The sequence below is a fragment of the Budorcas taxicolor genome, chromosome 15 (genome assembly GCF_023091745.1).
Source record: "Budorcas taxicolor isolate Tak-1 chromosome 15, Takin1.1, whole genome shotgun sequence".
Classification (NCBI taxonomy): Eukaryota; Metazoa; Chordata; class Mammalia; order Artiodactyla; family Bovidae; genus Budorcas; species Budorcas taxicolor.
Window position 1 is genome coordinate 8316589 of NC_068924.1, and position 21304 is coordinate 8337892.

General features: G+C 39.3%; 1 protein-coding gene across 1 annotated transcript in view; it reads right to left on the minus strand.

Annotated features, from left to right (window-relative positions):
* Positions 1 to 21304, minus strand: part of CNTN5 (contactin 5) — a 654757-nt gene that overhangs the window by 41486 nt on the left and 591967 nt on the right. The window contains exon 18 of the mRNA XM_052652997.1: positions 10999 to 11108. Coding sequence (XP_052508957.1) covers positions 10999 to 11108 — 110 coding nt within the window. The remainder of the gene's footprint in view (positions 1 to 10998; positions 11109 to 21304) is intronic.

Consider the following 21304-nt stretch of genomic DNA (forward strand, 5'->3'; position numbering starts at 1 on the left):
GACTCTCATAGTCATTGGCTGGTGCGAAAACATATTAGCGGTTGAGTCTGACTCTTAACCATTTCTGATAACAATACCGGAGAGTTTATGATTCTAATGTATGTTCAAACACCTTGGTATTCTGAAAAGAGACAAATGGTTCTAAAACAAATACAGCTGTTGCTGGCCTGAGAGTTCTATATTGATGCACTCTCTTCCCAAATTGTTGCTACTGATCATTATTTAGACATTAGTAGTGCTTGATCTTGAGGGTATTTTATATCTGAAAAAAAGAGCCCTCCCCACCATTGCCTGGTTGTATGTAACTAAACTGATAACATAAGGGATATGGATCATTTAATTGTGAAATTTTTCAGAAGATCACCAGTGACCTCTAAACTCATTAGACACTTTTTTGCTTTGATCTCACTTGATTTCTTAGCAAGTTTAAACACAACTGACTGTTTCCTTCTTTTTGATTAACTCTTTTACTTTCTTTGATCCCTCACACACCTGATTTTCCCCCCATCAAGCTGATCTCTCCTTGTTATTCTCCTTGATGATTCTTTTCCTTCAGTTAAACTTTTACATGCTGAGTGTACCAGGTCACAGGTAATCTCTCCCTTCATACCTCCTCTTTTTCCCTCTTCTTTCCCCCTTCTGGAAATTTGTCCATTCATGTAGTAGAATGGTTTTAAATACCAGCCCGGTGATTGCCCCCTTGTGTCTTCAGCTCTGATTTCCTAATTAGACTGTAAACTCACTTCGCCTATTGCTTATTTGACTTATTCTCTTAGATATCCACTAGGCATCTCAAATTTGATTTAGCTGAAACACACTTCTTTATTTCCCACTTTCAAATCTCTTCTTTGTCCAGGTTTTCCCTTTTAAGAATGTATTGTTATTGGTATTATTTGATAAATGGCACCACTGTGCATTCATTTGACCAAGCCCGATATGAGAATCATCATTTTCCTTCCCTCCATGTCTGATCAATCAGGAAATTCTGCCAGCCCTGCCTCTAAAATAAGTCTACTTTCCTCCTGCTTCACTCTTACGACCTTAGTCTAAGTTATCATCATTTCTTGCATGGATTATTGCAATAACCTCCTGATTCAACTCCTAACCTTTCTCTCCTTGCCCTTTCATTCTGCATGGAACAGCAGCCAGAGTAATATCTTAAATAATGTAAATCAGACATTGTCAGTCTCCTCCTAAAATTGCCCTGATGGCTTTTCATTTTATTTGAAATAAAATACAAACTCTTCTCATGATCTATTTATCCCTATATGATCTGTGTCTGCTCACCTGATTTTGACTGCTTTAAATTCTACTTACAGCACTGTTCATCAAGGTCTAGTTATCCATCTCCTTCTGTTCCTTCAATGAACTTTGCATTTCTGCATGTATTGTTAGCTATATGTACTGTTACCTACATATATTATTTTACTTACTTACTTGTATTTATTTGTTTATTTTCTCTCATTTGAAGTATTCATAAGAGCAAAACCTTTTCTCTCTTACTCACACATTCAATTCAGGAAAAACAAGAGAGCTGGCCCAAAACACTGTCTCCACTATTTTCAAAATGGCACACCATTAGTGCTTTTAGTTACTAACTGCTTTAAACATTGCAGGTAAAACTGCAATTAGAGCTAGAAAAATTACCCAGAGGACTGACAGGATAAGTATATAATGTTTAAAACTAGTCTCATTACTTTAGTGACAAAAGCATGTCCTTGCTTCACTGTCACCATGCTTGGAATTACACTATAGATAAATATAACAATATTGTGATTGGGATGCAATACAGGAGGGGGACAGCGAGGTGATGAAACATTAAGTTTTAGGGCTTAGTATCTTTTATAAATATTTAGTTGAGGATATCTTTTTTTAAAAAGACAAGGAGTCAATGACAACAGTAAGCTCTGAAGTGGTAAGGTGAAGAACAGAGGTAGGTTTTTTTTTTGTTTTTTTTTTTTTAAAGGGAGGGAGAATCGAATCACCAGTCTATGTCCGATGCAGGATACAGCATGCTTGGGGCTGGTACACAGGGATGACCCAGAGAGATGTTATGGGGAGGGAGGAGGGGGGGGGGTTCATGTTTGGGAATGCATGTACACCCGTGGTGGATTCATGTCAATGTATGGCAATACATTTACAATACAGAATTGTAAAGTAAAATAAAGTAAAAATAGAAATTAAAAAAAATAAATAAAGGGAGGGAGAGTGCAGAAAAAAAAGGGTGGGAGAGTAATGCTGGTAAGTTTTGCTTACATCATATTTTTAAAATCTACATGCTTCTATGCAATTATGAGATAGTATTTATTTATAAGCAGTCTTTGCTGCCTATATTTTGTTTAAAATAACAGTGTCATATTTGGCCATTGAATCATATAAGGTTTTCAATCATTTTCTTTTATTTATTTGTCTGCAGTGGATCTTAGTTGTGGCACACAGGATCTTTTGTTGCATCATATGAATCTTTAGTTGCAGAGCATACACCTCTAGTTGTGGTGTGGGGGCTCAGTAGTCACCACGCAAGGGCCCAGTTGCTCTGAAGCGTGTGGGAACTCAGCTCCCTGACCAGGGAGTGAACCCATGTACTCCACACTGCAAACCGGATTTTTAAACATCATGGTGGTCCTAAATGTTTTAATTACTTTCTGATCATAAAAGCATACATTTGATATTCCCATTAACAAGATATTGATTCTTTTTGGTGACAAAATGCCATCTTTTTAAAACTTTAATTTATAATGTACTAAAAAATAGTATAACTGCTATTGTGCCCATGGATTCTGTGCCATTGTTACATATAAAACTAGTTGTCAGAATTTGCCTTGATTTATTTTAATTAAAGATGCTGTCATGTGATAATTGCTTCAGAATTTGATTAATCCCTATTCACTTATATCTTTAAGGATACTCCATTTTTGCTTGTAAGTTGTCATTTTGAATAAGGTAGATTTAACAGAAACTTTGTGCTCTGACACTCTTGAGTGTAGTTCCGGAGTGATCTTGACCTTATTCTTTAGTCAAAACTTGATCATTGGCATCACTGTGGTCAATAGGATCTCTGCATTGCTATATCCATTGGCAGTCTCAGGCCTCAAAATTCTGAATTTCTTAGCAGCTTTTGTTTGACTCAGTAGAACATGCCATCTTAAAATTCTTTTCTTGGCTTTTGAACTTCTTTGTGTCTCCAATAGTTTCTTTGGCCATATCCTCTTTCTCTCTTCTGTTCCAAATGGTGACAGGCCATAGGGCTCAATCCTCAGACATCTGTATCGATACTCAATGATCTTGGCTCAGTTCAGTTCAGTTGCTCAGTAGTGTCTGACTCTTTGTGACCCCATGAATTGCAGCACGCCAGGCCTCCCTGTCCATCACCAACTCCCGGAGTTCACTCAGACTCATGTCCATCGTGTCCATGATGCCACCCAGCCATCTCATCCTCTGTCGTCCCCTTCTCCTCCTGCCCCCAATCCCTCCCAGCATCAGAGTCTTTTCCAATGAGGCAACTCTTGGCATGAGGTGGCCAAAGTACTGGAGTTTCAGCTTCAGCATCATTCCTTCCAAAGAAATCGCAGGGTTGATCTCCTTCAGAATGGACTGGTTGGGTCTCCTTGCAGTCCAAGGGACTCTCAAGAGTCTTCTCCAACACCACAGTTCAAATGCATCAATTCTTCGGCGCTCAGCCTTCTTCACAGTCCAACTCTCACATCCATACATGACCGCAGGAAAAACCATAGCCTTGACTAGACAGACCTTAGTCAGCAAAGTAATGTCTCTGCTTTTTAATATACTATCTAGGTTGGTCATGACTTTTTTTTCCAAGGAGTAAGTATCTTTTAATTTCATGGCTGCAGTCACCATCTGCAGTGATTTTGGAGCCCAAAAAAATAAAGTCTGACACTGTTTCTACTGTTTCCCCATCTATTTCCCATGAAGTGATGGGACCAAATGCCATGATCTTCGTTTTCTGAATGTTGAGCTTAAGCCAGCTTTTTCACTCTCCTCTTTCACTTTCATCAAAAGCTTTTTAGCTCCTCTTCACTTTCTGCCACAAAGGTGATGTCATCTGCATATCTGACGTTATTGATATTTCTCCCAGCAATCTTGATTGCAGCTTGTGTTTCTTCTAGTCCAGCGTTTCTCATGATGTACTCTGCATATAAGTTAAATAAGCAGGGTGACAATATAAAGCCTTGACGTACTCCTTTTCCTATTTGGAACCAGTCTGTTGTTCCATGTCCAGTTCTAACTGTTGCTTCCTGACCTGCATACAGATTTCTCAAAGAGGCAGGATAGGTGGTCTGGTATTCCCATCTCTTTCACAATTTTCCAGTTTATTATGATCCACACAGTCAAAGACTTTGGCATAGTCAATAAAGCAGAAATAGATGTTTTTCTGGAACTCTCTTGCTTTTTCCATGATCCAGCAGATGCTGGCAATTTGATCTCTGGTTCCTCTGCCTTTTCTAAAACCAGCTTACGCATCAGGGAGTCCACATTCACGTATTGCTGAAGCCTGGCTTGGAGAATTTCGAGCATTACTTTACCAGCATGTGAGATGAGTGCAATTGTGCGGTAGTTTGAGCATTCTTTTGCATTGCCTTTCTCTGGAATTGGAATGAATACTGACCTTTTCCAGTCCTGTGGCCACTGTTGAGTTTTCCAAACTTGCTGGCATATTGAGTGCAGCACTTTTTCAGCATCATCTTTCAGGATTTGAAACAGCTCCATTGGAATTCCATCACCTCCACTAGCTTTGTTCGTAGTGATGCTTTCTAAGGCCCACTTGACTTCACATTCCAAGATGTCTGGCTCTAGATTAGTGATCACATCATCATGATTATCTGGATCGTGAAGATCTTTTTTGTACAGTCTTCCGTGTGTTCTTGCCACCTCTTCTTAATATAGTCTGCTTCTGTTAGGTCCAGAGCAGTTCTGTCCTTTACCGAGCCCATCTTTTCATAAAATGTTCCCTTGGTATCTCTAATTTTCTTGAAGAGATCTCTAGTCTTTCCCATTCTGTTGTTTTCCTCTATTTCTTTGCATTGATTGCTGAAGAAGTCTTTCTTATCTCTTCTTGCTATTCTTTGGAACTCTGTATTCAGATGCTTATATCTTTCCTTTTCTCCTTTGCTTTTCACCTCTCTTCTTTTCACAGCTATTTGTAAGGCCTCCCCAGACAGCCATTTTGCTTTTTTGCATTTCTTTTCCATGGGGATGGTCTTGATCCCTGTCTCCTGTACAATGTCACGAACCTCATTCCATAGTTCATCAGGCACTCTGTCTATCAGATCTAGACCCTTAAATCTATTACTCACTTCCACTGTATAATCATAAGGGATTTGATTGAGGTCATACCTGAAACATCTAGTGGTTTTCCCTACTTTCTTCAATTTAAGTCTGAATTTGGCAATGAGGAGTTCTTGATCTGAGCCACAGTCAGCTCCCGGTCTTGTTTTTGTTGACTGTATAGAGCTTCTCCATCTTTGGCTGAAAAGAATATAATCAATCTGATTTCGGTGTTGACCATCTGGTGATGTCCATGTGTAGATCTTCTCTTGTGTTGTTGGAAGAGGGTGTTTGCTATGACCATTTCATTTTCTTGGCAAAACTCTAGTAGTCTTTGCCCTGCTTCATTCCGTATTCCAAGGCCAAATTTGCCTGTTACTCCAGGTGTTTCTTGACTTCCTACTTTTGCATTCCAGTCCCCTATAATGAAAAGGACATTTTTTTTGGGTGTTAGTTCTAAAAGATCTTGTAGGTCTTCATAAAACCGTTCAACTTCAGTTTCTTCAGCGTTACTGGTTGGGACATAGACTTGGATAACTGTGATATTGAATGGTTTGCCTTGGAGACGAACAGAGATCATTCTGTCATTTTTAAGATTGCATCCAAGTACTGCATTTCAGACTCTTTTGTTGACCATGATGGGTACTCCATTTCTTCTGAGGGATTCCTGCCCCCAGTAGTAGATGTAATGGTCATCTGAGTTAAATTCACCCATTCCTGTCCATTTTAGTTTGCTGATTCCTAGAATGTCGACATTCACCCTTGCCATCTCTTGTTTGACCACTTCCGATTTGCCTTCATTCATGGACCTGACATTCCAGGTTCCTATGCAATATTACTGTTTACAGCATCAGATCTTGCTTCTCTCACCAGTCACATCCACAACTGGGTATTGTTTTTGCTTTGGCTCCATCCCTTCATTCTTTCTGGAGTTATTTCTCCACTGATCTCCAGTAGCATATTGGGCACCTAATGACCTGGGGAGTTCCTCTTTTGGTATCTCATCATTTTGCCATTTCCTACTGTTCCTACTGTCTCCAGGAGGAGACACCCCGCGTCTGAGATCTGGGGTGGCCAGGAGAAGCCACCTCGCGCCTGAGGCCAGGGGTGGTGACCTTGAGGAGCCACCCTGAGCCCGAGGCCAGGGCTGGCGGCTGGGAGGAGCAACCCAAGGAGTGGTGGCTGTGCAGGCACAGGAAGGCCTAGAGGAGCTATCCCACGTTGAAGGTCAGGAACGGTGGCGGTTAGGAGATACCCCTCATCCAAGGTAAGGAACAGCGGCTGTGCTTTGCTGGAACAGCCGTGAAGAGATACCCCACGCCAAGGTAAGAGGAACCCAAGTAAGATGGTAAGTGTTGCAAGAGGGCATCAGAGGGCAGACACACTGAAACCATATTCACAGAAAACTAGTCAATCTAATCACACTAGGACCACAGCCTTATCTAACTCAATGAAACCAAGCCATGCCTGCAGGGCAACCCAAGATGGGTGGGTCGTTTTGGAGAGGTCTGACAGAATGTGGCCAATGGAGAAGGGAATGGCAAGCCACTTCAGTATTCTTGCCTTGAGAACCCCATGAACAGTATGAAAAGGCAAAACGATAGGATACCAAAAGAGGAACTCCCCAGGTCATTAGGTGCCCAATATGCTACAGGAGATCTTGGCTAGCACATGTATAAAACCCATTAATATACTGATGAATCCTCAGAGTGATAGCTCTATCTCTAAACTTTCTCTTAAAACAAGACAATTGATATTTTTTTGAAATAAAAATATTTATAAAATTTATCAAATCAAACCCAGAATCTTTAATATCTTTTTTTCTCTACAATATGCTCTTCTCAATGACTTCCTTATGTATGTGAGTGATTTGTCATTCACCCAGTTTCTTGGGTCAGATAGCTCCGGAATTCCCTTTGACTTCTCTCTTTTTCATAGTTCACATCCAATTCATAATCGAATCTTGTCACACTTCCACTCAAAATATACCTTAAAAGGTCATGTTTCATCGATTCCATTGCTACTGTTCTAGTTAAAAGCAAAGTCGTCGTCCACTAGGTTGGAAGGACTGTTTTTCCACTGATCTCCTGAGGTCCCCTCTAGAGTCTATTCTTTACCCTGTAGACCAAGAGGCCCTTTTGAAATATGAGTAAGATCCTGACTTGACTTTCTTTGTTCATAATCCTTTCATGGGTTTTCCTTATACTGAAGATAAAATCTAAAGTCCCTGTGGTTCCCAAGACTGACTCCACCTAACCTGTTCTTGTCCTGGCCATTTTTCTTCATCACGCTCCCACCCTCCCTATTGTTCACTGCTATCTCACCAATACTACTCCTGTTCTGTTCTTTGAACAAGGTCAGGATGCTTTTAAGTAAGAGTCTTTGAGTTCGCTATTTTCTCTGCCCCCCTCACCCCATATCTCTCATATGATCATGTCAAATGTCACAACCTCGGGAACTGTGATTCTTCAAACCTCTAGTCAACAGAGTCAATGCTACCTTCTTGAGCAGTTCATTTAGCACAGTATACATCAGCAACTGAAATTATACTACATATTTATTTGTTAGCTTCTTTATTGTTTGCGTTCCCTACTATAACATAAGCTTCATGAAGATAGGGACTTCAAATTTCTCCTTGTTTTATCCCTAGCATCTATCTGAGTGTCTGTTACTTAGTATGCCTCCAATAAATATTTGTTGAATGAATGGTGACTTATATTTATAAAGAGAAGGATTGTGCACAAATCTAGATCTTATGTGATCTCTGGAGAAGCTGTTATTACAGGTGAATCACGGTGGGGATACGAAAAAGCTGAAAGTGAAAATCACTCAGTCATGTCCAACTCTTTGCAACCCAATGGAAGCATGGAGTCCATGGAATTCTCCAGGCCAGAATACTGGAGTGGGTAGAGTTTCCCTTCTCCAGGAGATCTTCCCAACCCAGGGATTGAACACAGGTCTCCCACATTGCAGGTAGATTCTTTGCAGCTGAGCCACAAGGGAAGCCCAAGAATATTTGAGTGGGTAGCCTATCCCTCCTGCAACATATCTTTCCAACCCAGAAATTGAACCAGGTCCCCTGCACTGCAGGCGGATTCTTAACCAACTGAGCTATCAGGGAAGCACTGATAATAGCTATTATTACCGGTGAATCATGGTGGGAATATGAATGTCACAGCATTAGTACAGATAAGGGAAAAAAGTTGAAGATCTGGCTGTGTGAGAGGAGCACCACTTTGAGATGTAAAAGCCTGAATCCTCACTGTTCTGTACAACAGAATACACTGTGACTTTCTGTAAGTATGTAGACCAGATGTTCTGATTCAGTGTTCTAGTTGGACCTATGCTTGTGTAGTTGTTTTAGATTGTGTTCCATAGAAGCAGACACTGAGACAGTGATTTGATCATTATGATTTATTGAGAAGGCTTGCAGGTAAATATCTATAAGGAAGGGAGAAGAGGACAGGGGAAGAGAGGGAACTGAGCAAGAATGGGGTCCCAGATAATCTAGCCTTGGTCTGATGTGTACGACAAAGGCTCCGGATAATAACATGCACCATTAAGTTGTTTCCTCCTTGAATCAAGGGACGAATTTCAACCAGTGTAATTGACCTAGGGTTGCCCGATTATGAGGAAGGTATCTTTTCAGGTAATAACAGTGTAGGACAATTCTCAGTATACAGCCAACGTTCTCAGCAGTTGGGGGATGTTGCCCTGGCCCAGTGAAGGGGAACTGGGCAGGCCACTCCCACGTCTTCTGCTGCTGCAGCTAAGTCACTTCAGTCGTGTTCAACTCTGTGTTACCCCATAGACGGCAGCCCACCAGGCTACCTTGTCCCTGGGATTCTCCAGGCAAGAATACTGGAGTGGGTTGCCATTTCCTTCTCCAGTGCATGAAAGTGAAACGTGAAAGGGAATTCTCTCAGTCGTGTCCGACTCTTCGCGACCCCGTGGACCGCAGCCTACCAGGCTCCTCTGTCCATGGGATTTTCCAGGCAAGAGTACTGGAGTGGGGTGCCATTGCCTTCTCCCATGTCTTCTACCAAGGGACCAAAAGGGGTTGACTATGGATGTGAGAGTTGGACTGTGAAGAAGGCTGAGTGCCAAAGAATTGATGCTTTTGAACTGTGGTGTTGGAGAAGACTCTTGAGAGTCCCTTGGACTGCAAGGAGATCCAACCAGTCCATTCTGAAGGAGATTAACCCTGGCATTTCTTTGGAAGGAATGATGCTAAGGCTGAAACTCCAGTACTTTGGCCACCTCATGCCAAGAGTTGCCTCATTGGAAAAGACTCTGATGCTGGGAGGGATTGGGGGCAGGAGGAGAAGGGGACGACAGAGGATGAGATGGCTGGGTGGCATCATGGACACGATGGACATGAGTCTGAGTGAACTCCGGGAGTTGGTGATGGACAGGGAGGCCTGGCATGCTGCGATTTATGGGGTCGCAAAGAGTTGGACACGACTAAGTGACTGAACTGAATTGAACTGAACTGATGAAGCATAGATATTCACTCATTTAACAAATATTTATTGTATTCACAGTCCTGAGATTCACTGGTAAACAGACATGGTCCCTGCAGTGTGGATAGTGAAAAAAAGAGATTTTAATAAATCAAACATGTGATCCTGGTATGATACATATTGAATTATTGCCAAATAATGAATTGAAGCAAAATTATAGAAATAAATCCATGATACTTATAAGTAATGTTTTTCTATAAATGTCCTTTGCTGTAACTCTTAGTAAGATTGTATAAACACCCGATCACAGTAATCTTTATCAAAAGCTAGTTCTATATTAATCAAATAGCTCTTAGGCATTATTTAAAAACACAAATAGAGTAAAAAAAGATGATTTTTAGCCTGGAAACTATGGTATACAAGTCCTATATTACATCATTGTTCAAAAGTCAAGATGATTTTCTGTAAGTGGGAGTTTAAACAGAGGAAAAGTAAACATTAAAAGTTTAAAGACAGTTAAGATCTTGGATTAGATGTTACTTCTTTGCATTTTAGAAGTTACCCCTCTAATCCTATGCCTCACTGGCAAAGGGAAGAATAAGAGCAGGATGAAAGTGTGGGATCTTGTTTTTGTGGCATACTCCAGTTCACAAACTGCCTGCAGACACTGAGTCCATGTGGAGGCTAGAATTTTAGTAAAGTCAATGAATTGTTATAAAATGTTCACTGTTATAAGGTTGGCATAACTATGTTTAAAAACAACACAATTGGAAGGGCAAAAAGCCATTTGAGTAAATAGGTACAGGTTACCAAGTTTCAAGCAAATTTGAGTAGTTAGTATAGGAGATAAGATGTGCCATGAACAGTATAGTAGGAAAACTTGTTTCATACATTAAATTATGAGACAGAAATATACAAGAATATTTTTAACCACAAATACACAAGAATTTTTTTAACCGGAATTGGATACCGGTGAATAGCAGCTGGTAGGTCCTGGTTTTTATCTTAAGGTCTATCTATTTTCATTTTTCAAAAACCTTTGTCTGGTGCTGTGGAAACTACTATCCTGAAAAATAAGCCAGCTAATGAGCAGCATAATATATGTCAGTAAAATAGTATATTTCTTATTTTCCATACAGCAAAATTTCAAAGGAATGTAATCTTGTTAAAGTGTCACCAAACCATCTCTTCAGGAGAAAACAATGACAACAGAAATAATAAGGGTTATTTTCAAGAATTCTATTCATACCTCAAATCCCTGTGGTCTTCCTAGACTCTCTTTAATATGTTTCCATGCAACAAGAATCTCTGACACAGATACACTTGTAGCCTTGACATCTGTGGGAGCAGCAGTGGGTTCTGTATGAAGGAAAACGGAAATAATAAACCACAGGGGTAACAAGTTATGCCTACCAAATCATTGTACCTGAACATGACAGGTGTTACTTCCTTCTCCCTGATTTTTTAAATGAAGGGCTCTGGTGATTATGAAAAACACAACAAGATAAAAAGATGATCTTTTTGGATTTCTCTGAGGTCACGTCTCATCAGTACCTTACCAATGACAAATAAATCTAGGAAGATAAGTGAAGAAGATCTTTATCCTTGGATTAACTAGGATGTTTCTGAAGAAGTTAAATTGTCTGACTTAAATTGTCTGCCAGACTAGCATAATGATCAAAAGAATGGACGAGGAGTCAGGCTTGGCTTTTTTGCTTGCTAAGGTGGTTTTTTGCCTTCCAAAAAATTATTTACCTTCAGACAATTACTTTACTTCTTCCTGAGCTCTAGTCCCATCATGTGTCATCAGGCATATTGAGAATACTTAGCTCGTAGGTTTTTAAGGTTAATTTTAATTGGAATAATACATATAAACTCTTTAGCATAGTTCTTGGCACTTAAAACATCTATTCAGAAAATATTACCTATTTTACCTTTTACCTTGTGAAGGTACAAACAGGATCTAAGTTTCATTTGATTTCTTTTGTTGTTGTTTCAAACACAAAGCCACATTTCCATGATTGTGTAAAGAATGTGTTATGAATCATGATATTTAAAAGACATGCATTGACTTTTAAGACTGGTATGGGCTGAAAAGGAAAGTCCCTGGAGGTCTCGGTGCTGTTGCTCTAAACCACCTTTTCATTTGTGTCTGTGTTCAGTGACCTTTTGTACTGTTTTAGTTTTTGCTTTTTTTTTTTGAAATACATCATGTCTGACTGGCATCCATCAAGGGGTGCACTTTATTTGAGGTTGCACTGTATGTGAGGAACAAAATATTTTCAGCTTTGACACTGCTGAATCATAAATACTATGTGACAAACACACGTTAAAAGAAATGGCAGAATAAAGGCCATACATTAGTTCAACCAATCTGTACACAGTTGATGTCAAAAACTCCTACCCCATGAAAATTGTAGAGACTTTGATTTTAACCCCATATCACTGCCAAAATTTCAGATGAAGCTTATCATTGCTAAGACTTCAGATGAATCTATTTAGATTCAATCAACCAGATGGCAAAGGCAGAGTTCTAAATAAGATTTTTATGTTTTAGACATATAAAGGGAATTATAGCCATTTGCTGAGAATATTTCACTTTCTGATGGAAGGTGGCCACATGCCCACCTGGAGAGCCTTCATATATTATTAACTGAAAAAATAAAAATAAAAAACATCTGCCCTTGTTACTATAAAATAAGTCCACAAAAGACTTTTTCAAAGTTTGTACTAAGCAATGGTTTGTCTTTTGGTAAAGCTTTAATTAAAATTACATATTATATTTGCATTAATTCAAAGTACTTTGATAAATTCACATTAATCTTTTCACAGAAACTGACATTAGTTTCCGCCATGGTATAATTTGCAATATCTCATTCTGTCCTTTAAATATATTTTATTTTATTTTATTTTGCTAAGTGGTTTCCCACATCCCACTTCCCAACTGTATATTATTTGTGCATTTACCATTAACAATAACAACAACAACAAAAACTATGGGAAAAGCTTCTAATTTTGTTCTATTCTAGAATTCTTATCAGGAAACTTGCAACAATTTTTTCATTGCTATTTAATAAGAGCTAAAATTCTTGATTTTGCAAGTAAATGAAAGGAAATGCTTATGTTCTTAAGTGTGTATAATCTGATCTCCCGGATTTGGGATATGATTTATTTCAAAGAAAGCCGCTCTTTAAATATCATTTGTTATTTAGAAGGAGTTTTGCTTATCTTTTCAGTGAATGCACTGCAGAGATTTGTATGCCAAATGCCTTTTTCAACTTTTTTTTTAAATTGAGGTAATTATATCTTTGCCAAAGATGATTGCAGGGGGATAAATAATTTCAGAAGCACAAAATATGTGGTTGCATTTCTATCTCTACCTTTAGAGAAAGAAATTTCTCTCTCAGCTTTCTGTATCACAATACAAGTTTAAGTACTTTTTAAAATAGAACGATGGAAGTTTTTAAAAAGTAAGAAATAAAGAAAAATATTCATAAAATTATTTCCCAAACTAGCACCCTAATTTCTGTTTAAAAGCTCTAAGGTTTTTAAATCAATGTCAGACATTAAAAGACATTCCACAGTTGCACTCACAGAGGCTAAATATTATGAAATATTAGAAAGTCACTTGGATCAATGGTCACATCTAATTAAATGAGGGTCAATGAAATAAGAATTGAACAGTAAATTTTTACTTGTTTCACTTTCTAGATATAAATAATATCAAACATTGGGGCTTCCCTGATAGCTCTTATAATGCAGGAGACCCTGGTTCGATTCCTGGGTTCGGAAGATCCACTTGAGAAGGGATAGGCAAATCACTCCAGTATTGTTGGGCTTCCTTTGTGGCTCAACTGGCAAAGAATCCACCTGCAATGTGGGACACCTGGTTTTGATTCCCTGGAGAAGGGAAAGGCTACCCACTCCAGTATTCTGGCCAGTATCAAACATAACCTTGTTGACCTGCATTGAAAATTTAAGCATGTAAAAAAGGTGACCTCATTCAATTTACTCCCAAAAGTTTCAATTTGCACCATTTATTAGTCATTGAACATTTTCATTTGTATCAAAAAGTTTGTCTGCAGACAAGGTGAATGGATAAAGAAGTAATGGTACATATAAAAGAGAATGAATTTGAGTCAGTTCAGTTGAGGTGGATGAACCTAGAGCCTGTTGTACAGAGTGAAGTATGTCAGAAAGAGAAAAACAAATATCATATATTCGCACATATATGTGGAATCTAGAAAAATGGTACTGACGAACCTATTTGCAGGGCAGGAATAGAGACACAGATGTAGAGGATGAACTTGTGAACACAGCAGGGGCAGGAGAAGGTGGGACTTACTGAGACAGTAGCATTGAAAGATACATATTACCATCTATCAGATAGTTAGTGGGAAGTTGCTAAATAACACAAGGAGCTCAGATTGGTACTCAGTGACAATCTATAGGAGTAAGACGAGGGGGTGGGAGGGAGTCTCAAAAGCAGGAGATGTGTGTATATGTGTAGCTTATGCATGCTATATGGCAGAAATTGGCACAACAGTATAAAACAATTATGCTCCAATTAAACTAAAAATGTAAAAAGTAGCTGACTAGATCATAGGATGTTTGCTTTGGATTGAAACTAGATGTTCTATTTGGGCATCCCATTGTATTTGAATGATGGAAAGTGACAACCAGGAAGAATCTTAGAAAGTCCCTTGGATCTTTGTTCACATATGGATGACCAAAGGGTCTTCAGGCATATTTTGTTTGCCCAAGTAATGTATTAAATTGAATAATTCCAATAATTCATTTAAAATAAGAATTTGTGGCTTATTTTGGGAAAAATGGGTGATACCAAGTCTGACTCCTTGGGTATTGGTAGATGAGAGCTATCAATTAGTCCCATTAGTTAGGGCATATTCTTTTCAGTTTGCCAGATTCTCCACCACTCCCTATGGTCAAATTTCTGGGACTCCTTCACTTGTTTATACTTCTTATGTGATCTCTTTAGGTTTTGAGTTATGAATCTATGTTTTAAATTCATGCTCTCGTTTTGCAAATGAAAAAAGTGGCATGGAAACTGGCTGATTTATCCAAACTCTGCTTCTAGATCTGAAAGAGTTCCAAGAAGAACTCAGATCTCAAGTGCTCTGTCTTTTGTTGTTTTTCCATTGCACCAGGGAGGCAGCTGGCTCATTCTCTATCCCTTAGGGTAATTTTGGGGGGCAGAAGAGATTTTTACAGGGAGAATATATAGTTCACTCTCTTGCTGCACAGCTGTTTCCAAATAACTGACAGATGAACGGATGGAATAAGACTAAAACAAAAAATTACAAACAAAATAGATGAGGAGGGGGGAATAATCAAAGGTAATAATAACTGCCACTGATTGAAGCTTTGATATATGCTAAGCCTTATTTAAAATTCTTTACATATATCAATTAATCCTCCCAACACACCTACTATCAGGACCACCACTTTTCAGATGAGGAAATCCAGGAGCAGGAGGTTGAGCAACTTCCTCAAAGTTGCACAGCTGCTAGAAGGTAGAGCTAGGAACTGAGCAAGGCAGTCTGCTGGGATCTGGCCATCACACTCTTTTGCTTCTGTGCACACATCGCTGCTTACACTCTGGGTGCTTTTTCCTCATGTGTTTTCTTCTCCTTGCCCTCCACACCTAACTCATCTCAAGAATATTGATATTGGAACCCCCACTTGGCCTCTCTCGGTCTTGCCAGAAACTACCTGAACTCCTGTGCTTGTGCTCAGTTGCTTCAGGTGTGTTGGACTGTTCGCAATTGTAGCCTACCAGGCACCTCTGTCTATGAGAGTCTCCAGGCCAGAATATTGGAATGGGCAGCCATGCCAAGATCTCCTCCAGGAGATCTTCCCGACTCAGGGATCAAACCAAGGTCTCCTGTGTCTCCTGCACCGGCAGGCAGATTCTTTACCACTGAGTCTTCTGGGAATCACACCTGAACCCCTTTCATCTCCTATTTAAGCCTGCTACAGACTTACTTTCAACTCCTTTTATTCCTATTTCTTGGAATTTTTTTTTTTTTTAATAATTTTGCATCACAGCTACACTGCTCCTCATAGATCTCATATTCAGGCATCGCTGAAAATCTCCTGATCTGTAAATGCCAGGATGTTTCTTGCCACTCTTGCTTCTGTCTGTTATACTTGGAAAATTTGATGAAAATTTAGGGACTTATTTCTGAGATTATATTATATAGCATTATGTCTAAAAATTCAAAGATTTTTAAAGATTTTTTTTTTCACTTGTGATGATATTAATTAGACCATGGCTGGCTCCTTCACTCCAGTCTTGGGATATAAAGTGGACAGGCTGACTAAAGATCCATCTAGTCAAAGCTATGGTTTGTCCAGTAGTCATGTATGAATGTGAGAGTTGGACTATAAAGAAAGCTGAGCACCAAAGAATTGATGCTTTTGAACTGTGGTGTTATAGAAGACTCTTGAGAGTCCCGTGGACTGCAAGGAGATCCAGCCACCCCATCCTAAAGGAAATCAGTCCTGAGTGTTCATTAGAAGGACTGATGCTGAAGCTGAAGCTCCAATATTTTGGCCACCTGATGTGAAGAGCTGACTCATTGGAAAAGACCCTGATGCTGGGAAAGATGTATCACCGACTTGATACACATGAATTTGAGTAAGCTCCAGGAGTTGATGATGGACAGGAAAGCCTGGCGTGCTGCAGTCTATGGGGTTGCAAAGAATTGGACACAACTGAGTGGCTAAACTGAACTGAACTGAATTATATTAAAAATATTGTACAGCATTACCATGTTCGTGAATTTAGACGATGCATTTGTGTTAAATGACCTAGCAGCTTGAGTTCTCCAAATAATATGGGGGGATGAGCTTGTAATATTGATTATACATTTGACTTCCCAGGAGGGGTGGGCAACACCATTAATCAAAGGACAGTTTAATAAACTCCTTGGGAGAAGGGCTATGGCTTCATTATTTAAAAATTGAGTGAAGACAGCTGTAGTTGAACTTTTATAGGCACTAATCCAAATGGATAATCTGGCAAAGTCAGGAAATTATTCCTTGTATTTTACAACTAATATGCCAATTTATTAATTTTCAAATTCACATAAATCCCACTGAGCTCAGTTTCAGCTCAGGACTGATCTGCAGAATAACATCCCATGAAAGTCAGGTTTTAATTTGAGCTGTGGTAACTCAATTTGCAAGAGGATAATTGCATATCATTTTCTGCAAGCTAGAAGAAGCTTCTGACTTTAATAAAAAGTAAAAACCACACAGTTTTTCCATACAAGGAAAAAGACCCCCCCCCCCCAAAAAAAAACTAGAAAAGGCTAACACGCATTATGTAAAAATAAACCTTTCAACCTACAATTAATCTGTATTAAAGTTCCCTCTAATTTTCTATCAGATGTATTGAATTCTCAGTTTCTTTCCAAAGCTATAGTAATAAGAAATAAATGGAAAACAGATATAACTTTAATTAAAAGGTATTTCTAGAAATGTGGAAATTAAGGCTGATTTGATTTCTCATGTTGGAAAAAAATTGCTTTTTATCATTTGTACTATGCACTTTAAAACCAGTTATGTTGGAACTTTGTTATTCTTTAAAAAAAGAGGATTATTTCCAATATGAGAGTATTGTATGGAGTGGTCCCCCACATTTTTGGCAGCAGGAACCCATTTTATGGAAGACAGTGTTTTTGAAGACAGTGTTTTCAAAGTCAGGGTCGGGGATGGTTTCAGGATGATTCAAGGGCCTTATGTCTATTGTGCACTTTATTTCTTTTATTACTATTACATCAGCTCCATCTCAAATCATCAGGTATTAGAATCCAGAGGTGGGGGACCCCTGGATTATACCATACCCTGAGACCTGAAGTCAAATCAGGGTTGGAATGCACATAATTTTTGCTTGGTTCAAAGGATATAGATAACTGATACATGTCTACGACGCATGGAAGTCCTAGCAGGCAAACCTCTTTCCTCTGGCATTATATCAGATGCTGCCTGTCACTGAAAGAGTCATTCAGGGTTACTTCTGTTGTGTAAACTTTGAAAGATTTCAGCGTCTCAAGGGTATTAACAGGAAAAAAACAACAACAACAAACATCTGGAGGTTTTCTGACAGTGAAAGTGTTAGTTGCTCAGTTGCATCCAACTCTTTGTGACTCCATGGACTGTAGCCCAGCAGGCTCCTCTGTCCATGGAATTCTCCAGGCAAGAACACTGGAGTGCGTTGCCATTCCCTTCTCCAGGGGATCCCCCCTACCTAGGGGTCAAACCCAGGTCTCCTGCATTACAGGTGGACTCTTTACCTTCTGAGCCACCAGGAAAGCCCAGTAATTTCTGATGGTACTTTAGAGCAATAGCCAACCTTCGAGTGGTGAGAGTCATTTCCTAAGTGATTTACCAAGTATCTATGTGTATAAAGGATGATTCCTTCTATAACAGATCATATTCAATGTTTTGCCTTCAGTAATGTATGCCTCACTCACATTCCAATAGGTTTCTTGAGAGAAAAGGGAAAAAGACAAAGCACATGGCAAATGCACACAAGCACTTATGGAAATGTGTTCTGGATGTGAAGGCCATCCTCTGTTGATGTGCCAGGGGAACTAGATTGAGAGCTAGTACTGTCAGGTGTGCCTTGAAGTCCTTGAGTTTCGTGCTTCCCTCCATCAACGCAAAATCTGGTGGCTGCGCTTGATACGGCACCTGGCACGTTTCTCTTCAGGGCTCAGTGTCAGCTCTGAAAAGGTGATACCTTTTTCCTGGTACCCTAGCTGAGTAGCTGTGTCATGAACGAAGGGAAGAAACTATGCCCATAAAAGGGAATAGAAAACTAGTCCCCCTGCTCTTGTTCTTCACTTTATTTAAGAATAAAGAGGGCTTTTGAGGTGATTAATAGGTGGACTAGGTTAATGGAAGAACAAAGAAACAGAATTTGTCTTATGGAGAAATGCAATCTCAATCAGATATTTGGGCTTTGGGCAAGAGTATGATGACAAGGGCTCACCATGAATCTCTGTGAATGTCACAGGCATGGACAAGAGGAATCTGCTCTGGCATGTGTACTACATTCTATTTTTATTAGTTTACTAATCACTGACTTGACAGACGTGAGTCTGAGTGAACTTCGGGAGTTGGTGGTGGACAGGGAGGCCTGGCGTGCTGAGATTCATGGGGTCGCTAAGAGTCAGACACGACTGAGTGAATGAATTGAACTGAACTGAACAGCCCTTTACTCTTTTTAAAATGGTCCAGTCTTGAAAATGTCCACTCCTTTTCCAATAGTTTGCCAAGTGACTAAAAAGGATGTTGATTTCCTTGTTTGTGTGTGTGTGCTCAATCTTATCTGACTCTTCGCTACCACATGGACTATAGCCAGCCAGGCTCCTCTGTCCCTGGGATTCTCCAGGCCAGAAAACTGGAGTGGGCTCCATTTCCTACTTCAGGGGATCTTACAGACCCAGGTATCAAACCCATGTCTCTTGCTTCTCCTGCTTTGGCAGAGAGATTCTTTACCACTGTGCTGGCTGGGAAGCCCCAAATCACCCATTAGACTTCTCTGGGTCTTGGTTGTGACACGTGGGATCTAGCTGCCTGATGAGGGATCTAGCCCCCTGCATTGGGAACTCGGAGCCTTAGCCACTGAACCACCAGGGAAGTCCCTTCCCTGATTTTATTCTAGAACAAAAATGGATCTATTATTACTGCCTATTCTGGGACAACTAAAATGTAAAAGAATTTTTCAGAAAATGGAATAACAGAATTTCAGCCTTAGATTTGTAATGGCTACCAGCAATAATATAGATTTCCACTTTTAAAGTGGAGGAAGGCAAGGCTCAGAGAGGTGAAAATAACTGCCAAAGGCTTTCAAGTTAGTTTGAGCTTCCATCTGAAGCTCTGCCCACTCCAGGCAAATACTCTCTTCCTTCCATGATCCTGCTTTTCCTGGTTGACACAATGTAATGGTGCTAAAACTCTATCAATATTTACACATCAAGTTCCAAGTTAGTAAAATTAATTAGTGAGCAAATGCTAAATATATGTTTTAATTTTGTTGTCAGAACAAAGGCAGACTCTATCCAGATTTAATTTTCCTTATATCTTTCACATTTCAGTCAACAAAAATAAATGAAGTGTTAAATATGAAATATGTTACAGCAACAGCTTCAGTGTCTTTGAAAATGTGCATATTTTCTATCTAGCTAGAAAGAGGAATCTCTAACGGCAAACCATCTCAAGTTTAAGGAAATAGGGTAAACAACCCATGGTGGCTACTATAATTTAATTTCAAAGCAAATGTTGACAAGGAATGTAAAAATTTGGATTTTTTAAAGGCAGCACTGGTGTTACCATGCAAATCATGTTCATTAACCTCTGCAATTCATCTCACATGAACTTTTGGGCCATGTGCATGACAAATGATACAAAATAATATACACAATAAAATAAAACAGTAGCAAAATATTAATATTAAAAAGATTCCTGATGAGATGATACAGGGTAGTGACTAAAAGCATTAGTTTTGGAGTCATACACACCTGGGTTCAAACCCCAGTCCTGTCACTTACACTTAAGTAGCTTACTTAAGTAACTTACTGAGTTACTAGAGTTACAAAAAAAGTACAACTATTGTCCTTTACTGGGTTGAATTTAGCATGTTGCTTAGCCTCTGAGCCTCAGTTTCCTACAAGTAAATTGCAACTTGAGATTCCTACCTCACATTTGATTGTAAGAGTTAATATAAGTAATATGGAGACTGTATATACTATCTGAAAACACATACAAATTTGAGATGCTAAGTGCATGAATGGGCTTCCCCAGTGGCTCAAAGGTAAAGGATCCATCTGCCAGTGAAAGAGAAGTAGATTCGATTCCCAGGTCAGGAAGATCCCCTGGAAAAGGAAATGACAACCCACTCTAGTATTCTTGCCTGGAAAATCTCATGGTCAGAGGAGCCTGGTGGGCTACAGTCCATGGGGTCACAAAGAGTTGGACACAACTTAGTGACTAAACAACAATAAGTGCATGAATATCTCATCAGGACACTTACAGTTGTTTGGTATTACTTGACTCTTCACTTCCTTGGTCATTCTAATACTAGGGTAAATTTTCTACTTCTGCTTCAAAATTTTCCTCTATGTCACAAAATACAAAGGAGCTGGTAATGAAAAACTACATCTTTCATAAATCAAATACTACCTTTGTATTTCAATATTCAAAAGAAGTTATTTATTTACCCCCATGAATGCCCAGTATCAAAAAGATTGATAATCCTCTTGAGCTATTCGAGTCACACATGTGGGCACAAAGGAAATAAAAAAGTCAGTTTATAAAAGCAGTAATTATTTGGAAGGACAAATCTGTGCTGTCTCTGGTGGAGCATTAGCTCAGCTGGCTGTCAAGTTTAGGGACTATAAGGCATTGTATTTACTTTCAGGGCCAATTGAAATTCTGCGCTTGAATTGAAGAAAGACTATGTGGAATAGCTAACTTTGGGGAGTTAGTTCTGTCAAGCTTCCTCTCAACGTCAAGCTTCTTAT